The sequence below is a fragment of the Salmo salar genome, chromosome 02, assembly GCF_965601325.2.
Source record: "Salmo salar chromosome 02, fSalSal1, whole genome shotgun sequence".
Taxonomy (NCBI): domain Eukaryota; kingdom Metazoa; phylum Chordata; class Actinopteri; order Salmoniformes; family Salmonidae; genus Salmo; species Salmo salar.
The window spans coordinates 43,474,741-43,500,000 of NC_138292.1; the positions used below are offsets into that span (position 1 = coordinate 43,474,741).

Sequence of the window (25,260 nt, forward strand, 5' to 3'; positions counted from 1 at the left end):
GTCAGAAATGTAAACAGGCTACTGTTGTTGTGCGGTGGTTAAAACAGACTTCTTTCTATCCATGTTGGACTTTATTAAGTAAGGTGACATTTAAACTACCCCAAGAGAATAGTGTTGTTTATTGTGCGCTGAGTCAAAGCTTAGACCTAGACTGCTAGCTAGCGAGATAGTAGCTACACCGCATCAGTGCTGTGAGTAGTGTGACGTGTAAATGTGCCTGAGACCGTTCAATTTAATGAGGGTGTTTTAGGCTGAGGGCACATTTCTAAACAGACACTTCACTCTGTTCTCTCTTGCGACTGTTAGGACGACACCAACAATAACCTAACAAAGCCTGTGTGTTTGTAAGGTGTGTTGGTTTGTGACTGAGTGAGTGAGTGAGTGAGTGAGTGAGTGAGTGAGTGAGTGAGTGAGTGAGTGAGTGAGTGAGTGAGTGAGTGAGTGAGTGAGTGAGTGAGTGAGTGAGTGAGAGAGAGAGAGAGATAATGGGTACATGAATGTGTTTGGAAGTGTGAGGGTTCAAGCCTTGAGTGGGAGGCAGCATCCACTTCATAATATTGATGTATCGATATATTGTGCAGAATCATAAGCGATACTTCAACCTATAGAATCCCACTATTCTGTGAAAGAGAGGAGACATCTTTATACTTCTATAACTTGCGGTTAAAGATCGGAGAGTCATAATAGGAACACAACTTTCACCTTACAAATCTACACAAACTGTATGACCTCCATTGACTTTGCTATACAGACTTGACTTTCAATATGTGATAAGACTTTCTCTCACGGAATAAGTGCATATTTGATGAGTGCAATAGTTTATTTTCCTCTTCCAGGGAGTGACCTTAGCTGCCCTACAGCGCAGCGGTAATGAGAGTGGTAGCTAGCGTTACACACACACACACACACACACACACACACACACACACACCACAGAGACACACAGAGACAGGCAGGCAGCTCAGCCAGCTCTGACATCAGTGCATTACCCTTCACTCAGGCCGGGGTAAACGTCAATATGGCCTTATGTTTTATGGATTATCTGCTTTAGGAAAGCTATTGTGAGAGAAACACAACTCTCTCTGTCATGTTCTTTCCATTCGTTTTAATGTGCAAGATCACTCTGAAACAACAAGGTTGACATTAGAGGGGCTTTTCTCTCTTTCAAGATCTCTTGACTCGTCCAAATTGAGTGTGGCGTGTTCATATCCTTTGATTCACCGAGAACTCTGATGGATTATTCCGTTGTAGAGCACTGTTTCGGTTTGGAACCTTTATTTGATTTGATATATTGTAGTAAATCTGCTCAGTGAAATCCACACGCCTCTGTTCTGTTCTTAAGGTGTGGTAAGAACAAAGCCTTCTGTGAAAATATATTTTTTTTTCCTCACTCACCGGGCTTCAGGAATTCTTCCATACCATCGGGGTTTAATTATTTATTTACCTCTCTCTGTTTTCTACGTTTAATTTGTTCTCTGAGGACTGGCAGATAGAGTGTACAACAGTAAACAGACTAAATAAGTCCATGTTTCTTGGTCTCATCAAGGGTTGTGTTTGTTTAAATCCCCGGGAGGGGGAGAGGGAGGTCTGGGTAAACGGATCTGAGTGCCAGACCCAGCCCTTGTTAGCCCCAGGCAGCCCTGGGTCATGTTCATCAGGCACCAAACGGGGGGGGGGGGGGAGGAGGAGAAGAGAACAGGGAGGAATTACATGGAATGAATGGTCCAATAAGAAACACTCATTTTTGTGTTGTTTTGCAAAGTGTTGTAAGTAGTTTCCCTAATGAACATGACCCTGTTATTCCCTCGCATCCCTGTTAACCCTGGTTTTGTAATCTGCTCACTGGGGCTAGGGAGGTGGTGTTCTCTCTCTCTCTCTCTCTCTCTCTCTCCCTCTTTCTCTCTCTCAAACTTTAACAAAGATTACCCCCATTCACTGCTCCTTATGGGACAGAGATTTAGAACTGCCTGCCTGACACTGAGCCAGTGTTCATAGGTGAATGGTCAGCACACATGGAAGTAAAATTCATCCACTCCAATCCATCTTTACATTTGAGAGCAGATGGATGGACGAGGAAAAGCAAGAGACACACACAAAATGTTGCAGTGGTATGAAATTCAGCTACACTAGCCTACGTGGACACACATGTTGATATAGCAATCCTATGTGTAGGTTTATGCACACCCTTGCGTCATAAAAAAAACAACAACACAAAACGTGGCTTTAAATAACATTCACAGGCTAACTCTCGAACGCTGAAAAAACACGCAATGCAAAATAGCGTTGTTGTTTTTCCTTCACCACCCTTCACCCCTTATACTGCACAGATACCTGCAGAGAGGCCAACGCAACATAAACCAACCAGCGTTACAAATGACGCTACATCATAGAAATTGTGCAGCAAGCTTTTTAAAAGGCCGACACGACCAGCGAGGCGTGGCGTAATTTATCCCTTCACGGCTGTTAGTGGCGCTGCTCGTGATTTATTTGGTATAAGAGAAGTTTTGTTTCGAAATATAATGAGCAGGACTCCTGCTTAACGATTTAACACGGACGGAGGAGAGGAAGGAAAGCCCATGTGTTTTTCATATCTCTAACGGCGCCGCGGTGAGGAAGAGAGAGACAATAAGGACGTGATGAAATGAGTAAGGGACGACTAACTGCCTTTAACAACCAGCCGTTTTGATACGTTTCTGCTTCTTGAAAATGGGGCTTGTATGTATTCTCATACGAGGGCGGAACTTTAGTGTGTTACTTATTATTAGGAAGTGGAGAGGCCGGTTCTCTCCTCTTATTATTAGGAAGTGGAGAGGCCTGTTCTCTCCTCTTATTATTAGGAAGTGGAGAGGCCTGTTCTCTCCTCTTATTCTTAGGAAGTGGAGAGGCCTGTTCTCTCCTCTTATTATTAGGAAGTGGAGAGGCCTGTTCTCTCCTCTTATTCTTAGGAAGTGGAGAGGCCTGTTCTCTCCTCTTATTCTTAGGAAGTAGAGAGGCCTGTTCTCTTCTCTTATTATTAGGAAGTGGAGAGGCCTGTTCTCTTCTCTTATTCTTAGGAAGTGGAGAGGCCTGTTCTCTCGTCTTATTATTAGGAAGTGGAGAGGCCTGTTCTCTCCTCTTATTATTAGGAAGTGGAGAGGCCTGTTCTCTTCTCTTATTATTAGGAAGTGGAGAGGCCTGTTCTCTCCTCTTATTCTTAGGAAGTGGAGAGGCCTGTTCTCTCCTCTTATTCTTAGGAAGTAGAGAGGCCTGTTCTCTTCTCTTATTATTAGGAAGTGGAGAGGCCTGTTCTCTTCTCTTATTCTTAGGAAGTGGAGAGGCCTGTTCTCTCGTCTTATTCTTAGGAAGTGGAGAGGCCTGTTCTCTCCTCTTATTATTAGGAAGTGGAGAGGCCTGTTCTCTCGTCTTATTCTTAGGAAGTGGAGAGGCCTGTTCTCTCCTCTTATTCTTAGGAAGTGGAGAGGCCTGTTCTCTCCTCTTATTATTAGGAAGTGGAGAGGCCTGTTCTCTCCTCTTATTATTAGGAAGTGGAGAGGCCTGTTCTCTCCTCTTATTCTTAGGAAGTGGAGAGGCCTGTTCTCTCCTCTTATTCTTAGGAAGTGGAGAGGCCTGTTCTCTCCTCTTATTATTAGGAAGTGGAGAGGCCTGTTCTCTCGTCTTATTATTAGGAAGTGGAGAGGCCTGTTCTCTTCTCTTATTATTAGGAAGTGGAGAGGCCTGTTCTCTTCTCTTATTATTAGGAAGTGGAGAGGCCTGTTCTCTCCTCTTATTATTAGGAAGTGGAGAGGCCTGTTCTCTCGTCTTATTCTTAGGAAGTGGAGAGGCCTGTTCTCTCCTCTTATTCTTAGGAAGTGGAGAGGCCTGTTCTCTCCTCTTATTATTAGGAAGTGGAGAGGCCTGTTCTCTCCTCTTATTATTAGGAAGTGGAGAGGCCTGTTCTCTCCTCTTATTCTTAGGAAGTGGAGAGGCCTGTTCTCTCCTCTTATTCTTAGGAAGTGGAGAGGCCTGTTCTCTCCTCTTATTATTAGGAAGTGGAGAGGCCTGTTCTCTCGTCTTATTATTAGGAAGTGGAGAGGCCTGTTCTCTCCTCTTATTATTAGGAAGTGGAGAGGCCTGTTCTCTTCTCTTATTATTAGGAAGTGGAGAGGCCTGTTCTCTCCTCTTATTATTAGGAAGTGGAGAGGCCTGTTCTCTTCTCTTATTATTAGGAAGTGGAGAGGCCTGTTCTCTCCTCTTATTATTAGGAAGTGGAGAGGCCTGTTCTCTCCTCTTATTATTAGGAAGTGGAGAGGCCTGTTCTCTTCTCTTATTATTAGGAAGTGGAGAGGCCTGTTCTCTCGTCTTATTCTTAGGAAGTGGAGAGGCCTGTTCTCTCGTCTTATTCTTAGGAAGTGGAGAGGCCTGTTCTCTCCTCTTATTCTTAGGAAGTAGAGAGGCCTGTTCTCTCCTCTTATTATTAGGAAGTAGAGAGGCCTGTTCTCTTCTCTTATTATTAGGAAGTGGAGAGGCCTGTTCTCTCGTCTTATTCTTAGGAAGTGGAGAGGCCTGTTCTCTCCTCTTATTCTTAGGAAGTGGAGAGGCCTGTTCTCTCGTCTTATTATTAGGAAGTGGAGAGGCCTGTTCTCTTCTCTTATTATTAGGAAGTGGAGAGGCCTGTTCTCTCCTCTTATTATTAGGAAGTGGAGAGGCCTGTTCTCTCCTCTTATTCTTAGGAAGTGGAGAGGCCTGTTCTCTTCTAGTATCAAACCCTAGCTTTTCTTTATTTTTCTTTTTGTAACGTATATTGTTCCTTCTGAATATAGGGAGTTTTAAAGGGACAATACCAGATCATTCAAACGTGAAACTGCCCTCGCAAGTTTTATAAGCTGCTCTTCAGATACCATGTATGAATAATGATCTTTTTATTTATTTATCTTGGAACCAAATACAATATATTCTCTTTCTTCCTCCTTGTTCAGCATTTTCAAGTTTCTCTTTCTTTTTCCTACTTACACATTAAATCGGTTAATTAGAATACATAATGATGTCGAATCGCATATTATGCAAACAGCGCTCCTACGACGCTCAGAGCCAGGGGCTCTTTAACGTTTAAACTGCCACTGGCAACATAACGAGGATATCAATAATAGATGATTTTATATCATATTGGCATTCTCTTAAAAAAGAAGCCAGATCAGAAAATCTGCTGTTGGCGGAAGAAGACAGGATTTTTTATTTTTTTTCTGTCGCCGAAATAGTTTCATCTCGCATTAGTGAGCTGTAGGGTCGTCTGCAGGTAGAACGTTTCTCCCCCTAAATGTTTCTTTAATGGAACGGTGTGCCGCGGAGCTGTGAGCTCTGTGGGGCGCTGCCACTGTCGATGAGGACGGCTGCTCAATCAATCCGTCAGGGCCCAATACCTGTCTCGGCAGCTGATCCGAAATGCAACACACACACACAGAGACACAGACAGACAAAGAGAGAGAGAGGGAGAGCTCTTTATGTAGGTTACCACAGAGACACACGCAAGTGCACTCGCGCTCTCTCTCTCTCGCACGCACGTAAGTATGCGCGCACACAAACACACACACACGCATTGTGCCATTTTAAATGAGAGGTGTCTGTTTTAGTGAACGTCTTGACGGGGATTGACCATCAAAGAATCATTTTAGTTCTTATTTGAAGTGTATTAAAATCATCTCGGAATAGATCAAGTACACCAGCAGTGGTGTAAAAAAAATCAATTCAGACATTTTATTTATTTATTTAATGGCTGATACATTATGGCATATTTCCATAGACGGATCTTTAAGAAGCCAGAGCAATATTGATGTGAAGTCACCCTTCCTCCCGTCAAACGAAGTGACAGCACTGCACTTCTTTTTCTCTCGCTCTCTCTCTCTTTATCTCTTTCACTCTCTTCCTCTTATTCCCTAGTTCCTTCTCTTCCTCCATCTCTCTCCCTCTCTCTCCGCAGAGGTATCCCACTGCCTTAAGATTTTCCTCCGTACTCTCCCGCTCTCCCTCCTATTTTTTTTGTCGATTTTGAGGGGCCTTTTCTCCCCATCAAGCGTACGGCTTCCATTAAACACCTAGACGAGCTATAGATCCCCAGTCACTAATCTGGGCTCATTCTTTGCAGAATGCCCCTTCTCCATCCTCCGTCTGTCTGTCTCCTGTGATTGCTCTCATGTCTCCTCACGTCTCGACACTCCACACTCCTGTCAGGGGATGTGTGGCAGGATCCTTTGTCAGTTTACCGGCCCGTCAAGCCGTCAGAGTTTAAACATGTCAACTTACCTGTGAGATGCGCTACAGGCCTTTTGCTATTTCCCCCCATCACTCTGTATTTATATGAAAAGGAAAAGATTATGTTTCCCCAGTAGGGTATAATTATAGAGTGAATGAGATATGCTGTGTAATGTGTGTGTGGCTATGGCTTTTGTTTATTTATTTTTGTATTGGTCATATAATGGAAGTCTCTTTGACCCATTGTTTCTGTGCAGAGATTAGCCTGGACAGGTGTTAGTGAGCTTTATGAATCTCCAATTTTTTCTGGTAATACACTTGTAATACACTTGACCCCAGTAACCGGTTTGTACTTAAAACGTTCTCCTTTCAGGCTGCAAAGTCTTTGATTAACTCCTTCACTTTATTTAATGGCGCAAAGGCAGATTTTTTGGGGGGGGGGAGGGGGGGTGGAAATATGCGTACTTTCTTTATGAACCCCCTAACCTAATGTAGCAGGCGTAAAAGAAAAGGAAACCCTAGTTAGGGTGTGGAAAGGGGAGTTGGAGAAAATGTGAAAGGAGGGAAAAGGGACGTGGAGAGGGGAGATAGAGGGAGGGAGATTAAAATAAAAAAAATGTATATATTTCACCTTTATTTAACCAGGTAGGCCAGTTGAGAACAAGTTCTCATTTACAACTGCGACCTGGCCAAGATAAAGCAAAGCAGTGCGACACAAACAACAACACAGAGTAACACATAAACAAACGTACGGTCAATAACACAATAAAAATCTATGTACAGTGTGTGCAAATGTAGAAGAGTAGGGAGGTAGACAATAAATAGGCCACAGAGACTAAATAATTACAATTAACATTAACACTGGAGTGATAGATGTGCAGATGATGATGTGCAAGTAGAGATACTGGGGTGCAAAAGAGCAAGAGGTAAGTAATACTATGGGGTAGTTGGGTGTGCTATTTACAGATTGGCTGTGTACAGGTACAGTGCTCTGACAGCTGATTCTTAAAGTTAGAGAGGGAGATATACGACTCCAGCTTCAGTGATTTTTGCAATTCGTTCCATTCATTGGTAGCAGAGAACTGGAAGGAAAGGCGGCCAAAGGAAGTGTTGGCTTTGGGGATGACCAGTGAAATATACCTGCTGGAGCGCGTGCTACGGATGGGTGTTGCTGTGGTGACCAGTGAGCTGAGATAAGGTGGGGCTTTACCTAGCGAAGACTTATAGATTACTTGGAGCCAGTGGGTTTGGCAACTAATATGTAGTGAGGGCCAGCCAATGAGAGCATTCAGGGCGCAGTGGTGGGTAGTATATGGGGCTTTGGTGACAAAACGGATGGCACTGTGATAGACTATATCCAGTTTGCTGATTAGAGTGTTGGAGGCTATTTTGTAAATGACATCGCCGAAGTCGAGGATCGGTAGGATAGTCAGTTTTACGAGGGTATGTTTGGCAGCATGAGTGAAGGAGGGTTTGTTGTGAAATAGGAAGCCGATTCTAGATCTAATTTTGGATTGGAGATGCTTAATGTGAGTCTGGAAGGAGAGTTTACAGTCTAACCAGACACCTAGGTATTTGTAGTTGTCCACATATTCTAAGTCAGAACTGTCCAGAGTAGTGATGCTAGTCGGGCGGGAGGGTGCGGGCAGCAATTGGATGACTTAGTTTTACTAGCATTTAAAGCAGTTGGAGGCCACAGAAGGAGTATTGTATGACGTTGAAGCTCGTTTGGAGGTTAGCACAGTGTCCAAAGAAGAGCCAGATGTATACAGAATGGTGTCGTCTGCGTAGAGGTGGATCAAGGAATCACAAGAGCGACATCATTGATATATACAGAGAAAAGAGTCAGCCCGAGAATTGAACCCTGTGGCACCCCCATAGAGACTGCCAGAGGTCTGGACAACAGGCCCACCGATTTGACACACTGAACTCTGAGAAGTAGTTGGTGAACCAGGCGAGGCAGTCATTTGAGAAACCAAGGCTATTGAGTCTGCCGATAAGAATGCGGTGATTGACAGAGTCGAAAGCCTTGGCCAGGTCGATGAAAACGGCTGCACAGTACTGTCTTTTATCAATGGCGGTTATGATATCGTTTAGGACCTTGAGCGTGGCTGAGGTGCACCCATGACGAGCTGGGAAACCAGATTGCATAGTGGAGAAAGTACGAAATGGTCGGTGATCTGTTTGTTAACTTGGCTTTCGAAGACCTTAGAAAGGCAGGGCAGGATGGATATAGGTCTATAACAGTTTGGCTCTAGATTGTCTCCCCCTTTGAAGAGGGGGATGACCGCGGCAGCTTTGCAATCTTTGGGGATCTCATACGATACGAAGGAGAGGTTGAATAGGCTAGTAATAGGGGTTGCAACAATTTTGGCGGATACTTTTAGAAAGAGAGGGTCCAGATTGTCTAGCCCAGCTGATTTGTAGGGATCCAGATTTTGCAGCTCTTTCAGAACATCAGCTGTCTGGATTTGGGTGAAGGAGGGGGTGCTGAGATGTTGAGAAATTCTCGATTATTGTAGATTTATCGGTGGTGACAGTGTTTTCTATCCTCAGTGCAATGAGCAGCTGGGAGGAGGTGCTCTTATTCTCCATGGACTTTACAGTGTCCCAAAACTTTTTGGAATTAGTGCTACAGGAAGCAAGTTTCTCTATGAAAAAGCTAGCCTTAGCTTTCCTAATGGACTAGGTATATTGGTTCCTGACTTCCCTGAAAAGTTGCATTTCACGGGGGCTATTCGATGCTAATGCAGAACGCCACAGGATGTTTTTGTGCTGGTCAAGGGCAGTCAAGTCTGGGATGAACCAAGGGTTATATCTGTTCTTAGTTCTACATTTTATGAATGGGGCATGCTTATTTAAGATGGTGAAGAAAGCACTTTTCAAGAGCAACCAGGCCTCCTATTCTGACAGGATGAGGTCAATATCCTTCCAGGATACCCAGACCAGGTCGATTAGAAAGGCCTGCTCGCTGAAATGTTTTAGGGAGCGTTTGACAGTGATGAGGGGTGGTCGTTTGACCACGGACCCATTACGCACGCAGGCAATGAGGCAGTGATCACTGAGATCCTGGTTGAAGACAGCAGAGGTGTATTTAGAGGGAAAGTTGGTCAGGATGATATCTAAGAGGGTACCCGTGGTTACAGATTTAGGGTTGTACCGGGTAGGTTCCTTGATAATTTGTGTGAGATTGAGGGCATCTAGCTTAGATTGTAGGATGGCCAGGGTATTAAGCATGTCCCAGTTTACGTCACTTAACAGTACAAACTCTGAAGATAGATGGGTGGCGATCAATTCACATATGGTGTCCAGGGCACAGCTGGGGGCTGAAGGGGGTCTATAACAAGTGGGAACAGTGAGAGACTTGTGTCTGGAAAGGTGGATTTTTAAAAGTAGAAGCTCAAATTGTTTTAGAACCGACCTGGATAGTATGACAGAACTCTGCAGGCTATCTCTGCAGTAGATTGCAACTCCGACCCCTTTGGCAGTTCTATCTTGTCAAAAAGTTTTATAGTTAGGGATGGAAATTTCAGGATTTTTGGTTGCCTTCCTAAGCCAGGATTCAGACACGGCTAGGACATCCGGGTTGGCGGAGTGTGCTAAAGCAGTGAATAAAACAAACTTATGGAGGCTTGTAATGTTGACATGCATGTAACCAAGGCTTTTATGGTTACAGAAGTCAACAAATGAGAGCGCCTGGGGAATGGGAGTGATACTGGGGGCTGCAGGGCCTGGGTTAACCTCCACATCACCAGAGGCACAGAGGAGGAGTAGGATAAGGTACGGCTAAAGGCTATAAAAACTGGTTGTCTAATGCATTCGGAACAGAGAGTAAAAGGAGCAGATTTCTGGGCACGGAAGAATAGATTCAAGGCGTAATGTACAGACAAGGATATGGTAGGATGTGAGTACAGTGGAGGTAAACCTAGGCATTGAGTGACGATGACAGAGGTTTTGTCTCTGGAGGCACCATTTAAGCCAGGTGAGGTCACCGCCTGTGTGGGGGGTGGAACAAAAGGGCTAGCTAAGGCATGTTGAGCAGGGCTGGAGGCTCTACAGTGAAATAAGACAATAATCACTAATCAAAACAGCAATAGACAAGGCATATTGACACTAGGGAGAGGCATGTGTAGCTGAGTGATCATAGGGTCCAGTGAGTAGCTAGGTGAGCTGGAGACACGGCGATTCAGACAGCTAGCGGGCCGGGTCTAGCCGATGGGCCTCTGGGGGACGTCGCAACTGGAAGAGCCTATTGAAGCCCCCTCGGACGGTTACGTAGGCCGACCAGTTGTGATGGATCGGCGGGGCTCCGTGTCATCAGTAAAGGGTCCAGGCCAATTGGCGAAAGAGGTATTGAAGCCCAGGAATTGCCTGATGGATCTCTTCGGCTAGCTGGGAGATGGGCCTAGCTCGAGGCTAGCTCCAGGCTAACTGCTGCTTGCTTCGGGACAGAGACGTTAGCCAGGAGTAGCCACTCGGATAACAGCTAGCTAGCTACGATGATCCGGTGTAAAGGTTCAGTAGGAATCCGGAGATGTGGCAGAGAAAAAGCAGTCCGATATGCCTTGGGTTGATATCGCGCTGTGCAGACTGACAGGAATTGACCGGGCTGAGGCTGGCTGATGTCCGAGTTAACGGTGATGTCCGCTAGCAGTGGCTAACTGACTACTAGCTAGTAGCTAGTTAGCTGGCTAGCTTCTGATGGGGGTTCCGGTTCTGAAGTAAAGAAAATAGCAGATCCATACCACATTGGGTGAGGCGGGTTGCAGGAGAGTATGTTCAGTCCGTAGATGGAAATTGAGATTAAACATTTAAAAAATACTGTATATACGAAATATATACGAAAGAAAACGATATATACACGGGACGGGACAAGACAAAACAGACGTCCGACTGCTCCGCCATCTTGGAACAGATGAAGAGAAGGTGGAAGGGGGAGATGGAGGGGAGGTAGAGGTAGAGGTCCTCAATCTGTCTGTCTCCTGTGATTGCTGTCACGTGTTGTCGCTCCACACTCCTGTCAGGGAATGTGTGGCAGGATCCTTTGACAGTTTACCCGACCGTCATGCCGTCAGAGTTTAAACATGTCAACTCACATTCCTATTTACCCCCATCACACTGTATTTGTATGAAAAAGGAAAGATCATGTTTACCCAAGTAGGGTATAATTATGGAAACAGAGTGAATGAGATATAATGTATGTGTGGCTATAGCTTTAGTGTAGCATTTGCATGGTTTATTTTGTATTGGCCATATAGTGGAAGTTTGTTTGACCCATTGTTTCTCGCTCTCTCTCTCTTTCTCTCCCTCGCTCTCTCTCTCTCTCTCTCTCACTCCCTCTCGCTCTCTCCTGGCACAGGGGCCTACTGTGAGGTTCTGGCTTCCTGGTACAGAGGACCTCACAGTTCATCTGAGTAATGGGGTGTGAAGAGGAGCTGAGGGGGAGATGGAGCGGGAAAGTAGGGTGTGGCAAGGGGGAGTTGGAGAGAAGGTGGAAGGGGGTAAAAGGATGTGGAGAGGGGAGATGGAGAGGGGAGATGGAGAGGGGAGATGGAGAGGGGAGGTGGAGAGGTCTAAGAAGTGAGGGTTAGGTGGGAGGGCGAAAAGGAGGCGTTATGTAGAGGTACCTGCCGCTAATGCTGGAGTCAGTGAGGGATGGCGGGCACTCCAGCTGTGACATTAAAACAGCAGGTGGACGGCATCGTTAGGACTGGCACACGAGGCAGGATGAGGCCCAGCGGCCCACTGTAGTAGCTCTGTCTCAGGCGGCTTCACCCCACCGTGAGAAATGATCCGTAGCTCCATATAGCTCCATAAGGAAACGCAGACCCCTCTAGAGCTCTCTCTCCTGGGCACGCTGCTTGGTTTGGTGAGGGTTGAGCGACTCACACACCTGGCACCTCTCTCATTCTGCCTAATGACTCCTTGGTCACCCTTACCATTTAGGAGAAAGACTTTAGTTTGACTCGAGTAACAAACAAAAAAATCCTCTCCGTTTTTATCGTGGTTCACCTTCCTGTACGTACCGTTGTCAAGGCCATCACACAGGTGACATTGATACTTATAATACAGTCAAATGACATGATTTCTGTTTCTGACACAGATGGCAGCAAAGTGCTATTATTTTTTGATGAATAGGCCCATGGCCCATATTCATAAAGCATCTCAGAGTGCTGATCTAGGATCAGTTTGGCCTTTTATATACAGTAATAATGAATGCGTTTATGGACACAGGACCTGATCCCAGATCACACTCCTACTATGAGACTCTTTATGAATACAGGCCTAGGTCTAACTCTACTAAGTAAAGCATGCCATGTGTGATGTGATAGACCTCTCGCTCTCTCTGTCTTTCTCTTTCTTTCTCCGTATCCCAGAATGCTTTGTATGTTCTGCACAGGATGTAGCCATTTTGCGCCTCACTGATGCCAGAGGCTTCTCCTTAGATCTCCCAACATCCCTTCCGGAATTGTAGATTGAGATTCCCGACCTGAACCATCCAGGAATACTGTTCGGCAAATGAAGTTGTTTGGATCCCATATTGACATGTTATCTCTTCATCTGGTGATGGAGGCAGGAGGAGGGAAGAGAAAGAAGTGTAACTTGGGTAATTGAGCCGTGTCAACGCCGCTTATCGGTAAAGCTGCGGCGCGTCACGGAGCTAACGAGGTGTGGCGCGGCGATTAGTCTAACGGGAGTGGAACGTGAAACTCCTCAATTTAAAAAAATTTTATTTCTTATTTTTTAAATTGTATTATCTCCCTTTAAATTAAGAGCCTCCCTCGAGGCTAAAATAAGGCTTTAATAGTTAAATTAATCTGGGGAAATATTGATATGGATGAATGGCATGGTGGAATGTCCCCTTTGTTGCAAGAATGACGAAGGCAACAGTCGTTTGAGTAAAGGATGCACCCTCAAAGCTGTCGGAGGTAGATCCTAACCTGAGATGACCTATGGAGAACAGTGGATTAGAAACCTGTTTCAACAAATGGTTTTACTGTTTTACCACTTAGCCTTGCCCTTCATTTGAACCTGCCATTTGTGCGGCGCGTATACGCAAGCTTGTCTGTGACTTTCTATGTGTGTGTGTGTGTGTGTTCGTGTGTGTGTGCATGCGCGTTTGTGTCTGTCGTCTCACTTTAGCAGGCCATTGCCAGGTGCCTCCATCAGGCCTTGCCAGTCATGCCATCAGTGTTCGCTGCCATGCTCAGAATAAGCCAGTGGAAGAGATAATCATCAGAGTGAGCGATGCAAATCTCACAACATGCCAGTTTGATTTGTAACCCTCGCTATCAAAGAATGCTAATTAAAATCATATTTTTGCATGTCTTCATGTCTTTCATCCACATATGCAAATCGCCCCCATTGCCTTTCAGCACTCTGTAATTAGGTTTATGAAGGACAGCTGTAATCCATAATTAACAGAAATGTTTGCAAGCTCTCTCCCCCCCCCCCCCCCCCCCCCCCCCATGCGGCAGTGACTTAAACAACCTAGAAAAAGCTAGAAAATGCTAACTTAATTAGCGTGTTTGTTTATTTATAGCTAGTTGAAGCAGTCAGTCAGTCAGTGAGTGCTGTGCCACTGCCACTGCCTCCAGTCACCCAGAGTGTCTCCCTCCCCTGTGTTTGATCTTGTCATTCTCCTTCGGTGGAGAGGAGGGTGGTTTAGTTACTCCCAGGCACCATTCTGGATGGATGGATGGAGAGATGGAGCTAGAGAGGAAAAAAAGAGGAGGGAGAGAATGATGATAACAAAACAAAACAGCGGAGCCTGTTTGAATATTTATATGGGGTGTTAGTTAGCATGGGCTGCCCTCGGGGGGGGGGGGGGGGTGATGATGGATGTGGCTCTGGGGCGATGGTAGGAGAGCAGAAGGACGCGTGTGTGCGCGTGCGTGTGTGTGTCCAGTAGTGGGGGGAAGATGCCATTGTGATATGAATGAACGGTGAAATGATTAGGCTATACGCTCTTTACAACAAAATTACCAATAAAGAGAGTGGAAGTCAGAGAGGCAGATGGAGAGAGACTTTTTGAGAGAACGAGAAACAAACAAGCCGGGGGGGGGACCGAAAGTGAGAGAGCGAGAGAGATAAAAAGAGAGAAAGTCCAGGAGTCCACAGTGAAGACCGGTGTCTGCAGTAACACTCCAAACCACACAGCCGCTGGCTCAACTCTTTCTTTTTCTTTCTTTCATTCTCTCTCTCTCTTTACTTCTTTCTTGTTCCTCAGTAATGTCGTCTTAGATGTGGTCGTTGTCTGTCAGCAAGAACACTGTAATAGGATCTGATTACTGGTGAATTCAATGGCCAGAGGATGAAACGAGGCTGATCCCTGACTAGTTAGGCCTGTCATCCCACCATTAGGGCTTCACAAACTGTTTAGGGAATGGAACAAACTCAGGGCTTTGAACATGGTCAGGACATTGTGGCGGAGTCTTGAAATGACGTCCCAAATATTTCCCTGTGTGTGATATTGTGCGTTTCTGTCTGTGTGAGTGTGCGTTCGAGGGGGTATGAGTCCGTGTCACTGTAGATACACTCTCTACACACTCTATTTGATGTTGAACCACTGTAATGACAGGATATCCAAGGTCCTGTTCAGTAGGCACTCAACGGGAACAAAACAGGGAGTTACTACCAGACCAATAAGAAAGCACATTTTCTTTTTCCATTGCGAAGCGTTTGAATATATATATTTTTTTTACAGTGTGGCCTTATGAACACGGGTTAAACCCATTGCCTTAGTTAACCTGCTGCATCCTAGTGGCTTTGTCCTGACTACAGTTGCAAACTTTTCCCGAAATCCCAGTTGGACGATTCCCAGAATCAGGAAGGAATAAACAGGAAATATGGAATCCTCCAACCAGGATTTCTGGAAAGGCAGGGAATTTCTGGAAAGATTTACAACCCTAATCCTGGCCATTTATTGTAAAAAAATTAAATCTCTGTCCGCTCTGTCCGCTCCCCGGTTCACCCTTTCATTGACTGTGGTAAAGAGGCCCTCTTTGTTAACCCTTTGCCCCCTGTGTTCTCTCTCTGACCAGGTGGGCCTTTGTGATGAAGAAGCACCTGAGCACTCACCTGTTAGGGAAACATGGACTGGGCCAGCCCAAAGAGAGGTAAGACTGATTACTTTTGCCTCGCTTTGTCTCTCTCTGTATTTCTCTCTCTCTCTCTCTCTCTCTCTCTCTCTCTCTCTCTCTCTCTCTCTCTCGCTCTCCCTCCCTTGCTCTCTCTCTGTCCCTCCCCCCTTGAACCCCTCTTTCTCTCTCCAGTATTTCTATCACACCCTCTTTGTCAATCTGTTCCTCCCTCTCTCTCCTCCCTCTTTCTTCTCTCCCTCTCTCTGTATGATTGGGAAGATGTGATGTCTCCATCTCTCTCCATGATGTTGCGTGTAAAACTTTCCCGGTGTGCCCCTGTCTGTCAGCGACGCGGCCCGGCTGTCAGTCCTCGTTGTGTGATGAAGACGAAGTTGCGAAGTCCCGGTGGCATGCGAGAATGAGACGTTAAACACCCCTCAACCTGTCAAACAGACCCGCTAAGAGAAACCAGACGTCTTCTTAAAAAAATAAATAAATTGGGCGTCATTTGAAAACCGCCTTTCAAATTGATACTTTTGACAATATGTCGTATTAGATATGACAAGTGGCTTGAGATATTAGCAAAGTAGGCGCGCCGTATGCTGCCCTGTAAATACACACTCATTATTGACTGGATTCAGACTGGCAGCTGCTCGTTGGGATTAGTTGGGAGAGTTGGAAGAGAGAGTCTCATATCCCACAACTATTTCACTTGTCTGCCTTATTCTCGTAAAGAGCACGTGACAAACTAAGGCGAAACAAAACTGTCCAGGGCGGAAATGTTTGTACCACATAGATGTTATATCAAGATGAATTGCCACATATTTTTGTCCGCTTGGCTTTTTCTTTGTTTTACGTAGTTTGAGGATGCTGGTTGGTAACGTGAGTGAAATCACAGTGGGGCTGGTCCGTGTATTGTGTCTGAATGACAGACCTCTGTGCCCTTGGCTCGGTATTAGAGGGCAACATTACAGCAAAGGTCGGCGAGAGCACGCCCGCAAACGCGCGCGCATGTGCGCAAACGCACCCGCTCACACGCCAGCGGCAGGCATGAATGGAGTGGCCTTGTGGTCTGTGTGTTATCTGACAGCGTTTACCTCAGAGTGTGTCTCTACCGATAGCAACTAGAGTCACACTGCTGCCCCATAAAACATACCGCAGTGCCATACAACACCATTACATCACACGCAAACATACACACACAAACGTATGCACGTATGTGCACGTGAGCGAGGCAAGTGCATGTATGCATACAGATATTGGTGTTGTACCATTATTTTCTCTTGCTTTTCTCTATTAAACACACACACACACACACAGCGAGAGGCCATGAGGTTTGTTCTATTTAAACCTGTAAAACACTGTGTCATCATTTTTCTGACAGTCCTGGAGACAGAATTTATCTCATCATTAATTAACCATCATATTTCCAACACAGCAGTGCTTAATTAGCACAAGGTCATTGGGGAGGGCTTATTAAGTGGAACAAATTTGAGAGAGAGAGAGAGAGAGAGAGAGAGAGAGAGAGAGAGAGAGAGAGAGAGAGAGAGAGAGAGAGAGAGAGAGAGAGAGAGAGAGAGAGAGAGAGAGAGAGAGAGAGAGAGAGAGAGAGAGAGAGAGAGAGAGAGAGAGAGAGAGAGAGAGAGAGAGAGAGAGAGAGAGAGAGAGAGAGAGAGAGAGAGAGATGAAAAGGGGAAAAATATGGCGAACGTATGATGACAGTGCTGCCCAATGATTGATAACTGCACCGGTTTGAAAAGCCCAGACTTGGAGACTGGAGGGGTAGCTGGTGACGTGAGGGGAGAGGGGACTGGAGTGGTAACTGGGGACCAGGAGGGAGGTAGGGGAAGGGACCGGGGGCTGGCGGGAGTGGGGGAGCCAATTGCAAACATATGCTGCCTGGCAGGCAGGGGGAGGCAGGGGAGAGATGGATTGCAGCAGGACAGTGTCAGAGAGGCTGTTTCATCACCATCTCCACAGCCCTATTCACCTGGTATTTTTAGAACACTGGGGAGATCTGTTAGTCAAAGGAAGAGAAGAGGAGGAGGAGGAGGGGTGAGACCTGACTAGCCGCAGTGCCCAGCTCCAGTTTGCTTGGTTTGTCTGGGCTCTGGAAAAACAGGTTATTTTGGGTGGGAGAAATGGGATGGGCAGTGGATCTGTGTGTGTGTGTGTGTGTGTGTGTGTGTGTGTGTGTGTGTGTGTGTGTGAGAGTGAGAACATCTGGGTCACGGTTTCATTCACCACTATTCTTCACTGTAAGGCACTGTGGGTAGTTTGGAGGTCTGCGTACTTCTGGCTGTACATGTGTCTATTTACGTGTGAATATACAGTGGGTCTATAATTATTGGCACCCTTGATAAAGATGAGCAAAAAAGACTATTAAATAGATAATGCAAATACTGAGCTATAGGTAACTGCCAAAATAATGGAAACACTTGAGTAACTGAGGGTTACTGTGGTTCCTGAGTTAATTAAGCAATTAACATCCCATCATGCTCAGGGTCATGTATAAAAATGGCTAGAAGATGAGATCTCAGTGACTTTGAAAAAGGGGTCTGAAAGGAGCATTGGGGGTTTAAAGTGTGTGTCTCAGTCGCCAGATCTCAACCCAATTGAACACTTATGGTAGATTCTGGAGCGGCGCCTGAGACCAGTTTTTCACCACCATCAACAAAACACCAAATGGTGGAATTTCTGGTGGAAGAATGGTGTAGCATTCCTCTAATAGAGTTCCAGACACTTGTAGAATCAATGCCAAGGTGCACTGACGCTGTTATGGCAGCGCAACCCCCATTAAGTCACTTGATATTAGTGTTTCCTTTATTTTGTCAGTTACCTATATATATTTTATACACAGCATTTTGGGGAACAATTCTATTATCTTGTAAATATAGTTTAACAAGTACAACAACAAAAAAAGCCTAAAAAAGAAAGTGGTCAAAATACCTGACACCCGTGTTTACTCCGCCACCCTCCCCTTGAGAGGATATTGGCACCGAACCTTTTTCTAGAATGTTTTATGAGATTGGAGAACACAGACCATTAGACCATTCCTCCATACAGAATCTTTCCAGGTCCTTGCTATCCTTCATCTGCTCTTCAATTCAAACTACAAAGTCCAGAGACTTTTTGTGGTGGATTTGTCCTTTTGACAGTCATACAGTGAGCTCCAAAAGTATTGGAACAGTGACACATTTAGTTGTTTTGGCTCTGTACTTCAGAACTTTGGATTTGAAATGATAAACTGACTATGAGGTTAAAGTGCAGACTGTCAGCTTTAATTTGAGGGTATTTTCATCCATATCGGGTCTGTTTAGAAATTACAGCACTTTTTGTACATTGTCCCCCCATTTTAGTGGACCAAAAGTCTTATGTCTGTTAAAGTAGTCAAAAGTTTAGTATTTGGTCCTATATTCCCAGTACGTAATGATGACATCAAGCTTGTGACTACAAACTTGTTGGCACCATTTGCTGTTTGGTGTGCAGATCTGGAATATATCATGTATATGTCACAGCGACACACACCGCCCTGTATCTCGGGAGTACTTGAGGAAGACCAAGAGGTACACCACCGCCAGGTAATATATAAATTACATGAGATGGTTGCAGGTCCCTGAGGAGAGATTTAATAAGCTCTGAACTATTTGTTAATATACTAAACCAAGGTTGGGTGTGTGGGGTTCTGTGCAATTGTCATTTTATACGTTACGCTAACTTTTGTGTAGCATTTGTGGCTCCAAACCAATACAAGATGTGTATTTTGTGTCCATATCATCATCAAGTGTCTAAAAGAATGTGTGTAGCTCGCTGAAGTGCGAAAAATGCTAATATCAGGAATATTGACTTGCATTGATTTTTGCCCACAAATGCGACAACATTAGCATTTGAAGACAGTGGCCAGCGATACAAAACCAAGGCATGGTTTGTTTTCTTACCTTCCCCATAGGCTGCTTACAGGGTAAGGAAACCAATAAGTCATTTTATCATTTGGGTGAACTATCCCTTCAATTTGACAAAGTGAAATTTGTGAGATAAATGAAGAAATAATAAAATATATTCCTACAATTCAATAGCTTGATGGAATAGGCCTAGGTCTATGTGCGTGTCAAATCAAATTTCATTGGTGATATACACATGTTTAGTAGATGTTAGTGCGGGTGTAGAGAAATGCTGGTGTGTGTGTGTGTGTGTGTGTGTGTGTTGCTGGTTTGAAAGATGTAAATGCACCTAAACCAACAATTTAATGAGGCAGACTTCTGCTGTAGTGATTGACGGCTGTGACCTCGCCTTCATTTAACGTAATTTTGAGCCATTTAAAAACAAAGTGTTCAAAGATGGCTGCCCTGTCTCAGGTATCCATGTTTTTTAGGCAATTGTAAAACTACCCCCCATTTTCACATTTACAATAATAAACAGTTTGAACTAATACACTCTTCACTCATTAAATGGGCGTGTTGACAGCCAAATGAGTCCAATTTATTTAACTGATAAAGTCGGTGAAAAGGTTTTCATAAGAACTATCAATGTGGGTCAATAACATTGTGAACAAAAAACTGACCATGACAGAGAACAACCATTACTTTTGCTGAGTAGGGCATCATCTCCACTTACTGTATTTTGCCAATAGGGCTGTCCCCGAATCACAATTTAAAAACATATATTTTTTTAATTATACTTTGTTTTTATCAATTTTTTTATTTTAATCAGATTTGTCCTTTAGATTCAACTAATCTGCAAATATGTAAAAAAAATAAAAATAAAAAATAACACTATGACTGATCAAAACTCTTATGGCTTTGTCCTGTCCCTCTGCAGCAGACACATTTGGGGGCTTTCTTGGCACTCTGGTATGTTGATAGACTTGTGCCCGTGGCTCGTGCTCCATGATAAAACGGGACAGTAGGGTAAGTTAAGCCAAAGGGGTACGTTGAGCCACCCTTGTTTCTAGGAAACCATACACAAAATGTATAATTTTACCAAATATTTAGGAAGAGGTCATCATTTCATGGAGTCTGTGAAGGAAGCAACCACAATGAAAAAGTGGTAAGCAAGTTAGGTCCAAAAAACACATTTATTGTGTTACAGGTTTCATGATGCTTGTATCTAAACCAAAGTAGATCATCTTAACATCAGTTGGGGTATCTAGAAGCTTCAATATGAGGTCCTAAACCTAGCATGAAAGTGCATCCTTGTAGCTGTGTGGGCCAATATAGACAAAATGTTTGCCTTGGGGTAAGTTGAGCCAAAGTCCATGGGGTAAATTGAGCCAACGGTTGAGCCAATGGCAAATCAAAGCGTTTTCTTCCCAGGTGTAATACAAGGCATTATCGCTGGGATATGAGGTAACAGAGTACAACGTTTTTTTAGGCGTTAAGCCTGTGTTTATAGATGCTTAAAATGAATAAAAGACAGAAAAGTGATTTTGTTTCATTGTGTTTGGGAAATAACATGGACATGGTTTTAAATAGAGGTAATATTTCATTCAGTACAGAAATTTGTAGGCAGCTTGATTTTACCCTGTCCAGTGGCTTAATTTACAACGGGGTAAGTTGTGCCAATAGATTGTTTGGGACAAGCTTTGTTTTCAAAACTGTAGTGTTTGCCTGAATTCTGATTTATTTTCAGGGCCTCTTGCCTCTGGCATAACAGCCTGAAATATATCTCGATATCTTTCTTAGAAAGAATACTATATTTCCCTTGACGGAGTGATGCTGAATGTAAAAAATGGCTCAACTTACCCCACTCTAATCAGCTACATGTGAGTAGAATCAGAGTAAAACTGATCAAATCCTAACTATTCAAATCTTTGGGGTCAGCCCTAGTAGCCAAGCCAATATCACATACAATACACACAACGCCAAGGAGAGAGGGAACAAATAATGAATTAGCCTAGCTAACATGAGGTATTAATACTGCATGATGGTTCAACAAAGACATGTATGTGCGTGTGTCCACAACCACACTCTACTATAGTGCTGCTCAGGTACAAGCAGCTTGTCTGTGCCAGAGGCCGTGGGTGGCAGAGCGGGCATCTGGCTTGGCAGCACCAGGTTCTGGGCTCACAGCCGTTTCCCAGTGTGCCGTACGGTGCGGCCATATTGCCCGGTCGCTGTGGACTGGGACGGGGCAGGCTGGACAGGGGCAGAGGGGGCGGAAGAGTCCTGCAGGGTACCAGCATGGTGGCAATGTGGACCACACAGTCCAAAGCCCTGCCACACTCACAGGGGTCCAATTACACTAGAGCGTGTGCGTGTGTGTGTGTGTGTGTGTGTGTGTGTGTGTGTGTTTACTCTGCAGAACGGTGCTGTAGAGAGAGGACGAGGTTAAGAGGGAAATATTGTGGCCCTTAATTATTTGGAATAAATCCATCCTATTAATAATGAATCCATCTCCCCCTCTCTCCCTTACCTTTCGGTATCAGCTCTGAGTTGTTGTTACCACCTAAGACTAATGGTGTCATGGTTAGGCCTGCACTGCTTACTGTACACAGACAATGGCCTGTCATATCAGAACAAGTATGATATGACAGTCACAGCAGGGCCATGTTCATTAGGCACCAAACGGAGGAAAGAAGACTGAAACAGGGAGGGACTACCTGGATTTGTCTAATACAAACACTAATTTTAGTTTTTTTGTAGTAACACTTTTCTACAACGTTTTCAGTTGAGCGCCCTAATGAACACAACCCAATCATATCCTATATTACGGCCATAGAGGCTGAATGCACAATGCAGATATTTGTGCATTTTAAAAGGCTTTGAACTGCAGCAACAGTCACTGCCACTGTGGTAGTCAGAGTCTCCTGTGGCTGGTGTGTAGTAGAGACCTTAGTGGCCCATTGCTCACCTTTGTGTTGCTGTGTGTTTGTTTGAACAGGCGCCAGTGGACACGGCCTCTGTTTACCCTACTCAATATTTCATGAGGGATGAATGGTCGGCGGCGAATGAGGGATCGCGTTAATATTGCTGTTGAAATTAAACGATAATTAGAAATGTGTTAGTCTAAAAGCCATTGCAGTCTATAAAAGTTTGATTACTGGAAAATTAGGTGCATTAAGTTTTTATGGGTTGGCCTGTGCGATCGCTGGAGAATGGTTTTATGCACTTGTCATGGGCATATGATGCAGGCTGGCGACGTGTGTCCCGTGTGGCTCAGTTGGTAGAGCATGGTGTTTGCAACGCCAGAGTTGTGGGTTCGATTCCCACGGGGGACCAGTACGGGGGGAAAAAATGTATGAAATGTATGCATTCACTACTGTAAGTCGCTCTGGATAAGAGCGTCTGCTAAATTACTAAAATGTAAAATGTATGTGTGTGTGTGTGTGTGTGTGTGTGTGTGTGTGTGTGTGTGTGTGTGTGTGTGCACGCAGGGGTGAAAAGTACTTAAGTAAAAATACTTTCAAGTACTACTTAATTAAGTAGTTTTTTGGGGTATCTGTACTTTACTTTACTATTTATATTTTTGATTACTTTTACTTTTACTTCACTACATTCCTGAAGGAAATAATGTACTTTTTACTCCATACATTTTCCCTGACACCCAAAAGTACTCGTTACATTTTGAATGCTTAGCAGGAGAGGAAAACGTTCTAATTCACACACTTAAAGAGAAAATCCCTGGTCATCCCTACTGCATCTGATCTGGCAGACTCACTAAACACAAATGCTTTCTTTGTAAATTATTGTTCCCGTGGTTATACGTAAATTAAAAAAACAAGAAAATCGTGCTGACCGGTTTGCTTAATATAAGGAATTTGAAATGATTTACACTTTTACTTTTGACAATTAAGTATATTTTAACAATGACATTTACTTTGGACACTTAAGTATATTTAAAACCAAATATGTTTTTTACTTTTACTCAAGTAGTATTTTACTGGGTGACTTTCACTTTTACTTGAGTCATTTTCTATTAAGGTATCTTTACTTTTACTCAAGTATGACAATTGGGTACTTTTTCCACCACTGTGTACACGGCTGTGTTCTGAAAAGCTGAGGTCCTCATATGCAACAACTCTTCCGGTGACGTAATCATCTGAATATTGTTATCAGCCAGACAGACTAGTTGGCCTAACTACCAGCAGCAGTTTAGTCTAGGTATAAACTAGCTGTATTGGTGATGGTCTTCAGCTAGTACCCAGTCACAACAGCATGTCTTTGTGGAATGAGACCGCTGGTCTCAGAGTAGGAGTGTGGATCTAGGATCAGTTTACCTTTTAAATCCTAATGAATAAGACTACATGGACAAGGGGGACCTGATCCTAGATCAGCACTCATGATCTGAGAGACTTTATGAATATGGGCCTTGTTCCAATATCCACACTAGCACTTTGTATGAAGCAATGTAGAGCGTTGGGCCAGTAACACAAAGGTCGCTGTTTCTATTCCCCGGGCCGGTAAGGTGGAAAAATCTGCCGTTCTGCCCTTGAGCAAGGCAGTTAACCCCCAACAACAACTGCTCCCCGGGCGCCAATGACGTGGACATCGAACAAGGCATCCCCCCCCGCATCTCTCTGATTCAGAGGTGTTGGGTTAAATGCAGAAGACACATTTCGGTTGAATGCATTCAGTTGTACAACTGACTAGGTATTCCCCCTTCCCCCTAGTATAGACATTTGAACAGACCAGTAGTCGAGCTACTCTCTGCCAGACCTCCAGATCCATCTCCCAAGCCTCTAACTTTCAGTCTAGGAATGATGTCATCAACTAGCATTGGAACACAAGTCACATTACTCAAACCACGAGAGAAGAGAATGTGCTCAGCTCAGCCTCCATCTAATTTATGACAAGAGCACAAGTGGAAGAGCTAGCATTGTGTGGCTAATTGACGACAGGTCAGAGTTCCCTCCCTCACTGCGACTCCCTGCAACTCTATGTGGGCTACTTGTTTCTGCCTTTCTCAATTGAAACATCAGACTGTCACTGCAAGGAAGGGATGTTGCCAGGCCTCACTAATGAACCAATGAATCAATGAATTAGCTAAGCAGCGATTGAATTAATGCGAGCTGAACGGAGGAGCAGGAGCCGTGGACATATCCCGGAGAAGGTGATTAGCGTTGAAACAGATACAGACCCACACGAACCAGTCACGGCTGCCAATATCAGTTATTACAAGTTTCTCCAACTTTGGACGTTTTCCTCGTTTATTAGCGCAGTAATGGATTTCTCATCACTTTCTGATGTTGTATTGATGTTAAGATGTTTGTTTTTTTAATGCCAGTGTTGTGCCGAAAATCTCCCCCTGCCTGAATCCCCCCCTTCTAATTTCCTTCATTTTGTGGCTAGAGTCAAATACTTTCTGTGGCACACATCAGAGTCAAATACTTTCTAAATAACAAACTTCAAGTCAGGATAGGCAACCAAAATTAATAATTAATGTATGTGTGTTATATTAAACATATTGGCAACCAATAAACATTTCAGAACAACTATGGCTGAATTATTATCCTTACACTTTCTAAAATACTAGTCGAATAAGACATGGGAGAGATGACGAATTTTGGCAAAGAGATGTATTTATAGACTAATACAAATCAGTAGCAGATTTAGGTACGGGAGCCGCCCAATGGCGGCATCTTCCCGGGGGCGGCACGGAGTGCCCCCGGGTGCAGGCGGGCGCTGAAGGGGTGTTCGCCCAGGGCGCCATATTGAAAAAAATAACCAAACCGAAAACTGCAGACCAAAATTATTAATCAGTGAAATGTAGGCTAAACTGACAATGGAGTGAAGAGCAGAAATCTCAACTAGCAAGCAAGTCGCAGCAATGAAGACCGCGAAGGGGGGGGATTCTGGCAGGGGGGAGATTTTCGGCACAACACCGGTCCGCCCACACGGGCACATAGGAGGTACATATGAGCATGTGACACCTGTGTTCAGGCTGGTTAACCTTTAGTGAGAGACGGTGGTTAAGATCTTTCACCCAACGTTCATCATGCATGTGACTCTTCACT

The 25,260-nt window shown here is 44.4% G+C and overlaps 1 protein-coding gene across 2 annotated transcripts in view; it reads left to right on the forward strand.

Annotated features, from left to right (window-relative positions):
* Positions 1–25,260, forward strand: part of LOC106583495 (zinc finger protein 407) — a 176,074-nt gene that overhangs the window by 67,974 nt on the left and 82,840 nt on the right. For both annotated transcript variants that reach the window (XM_014167742.3, XM_014167750.3), the window contains exon 4: positions 15,270–15,344. In XM_014167742.3, coding sequence (XP_014023217.3) covers positions 15,270–15,344 — 75 coding nt within the window. The remainder of the gene's footprint in view (positions 1–15,269; positions 15,345–25,260) is intronic.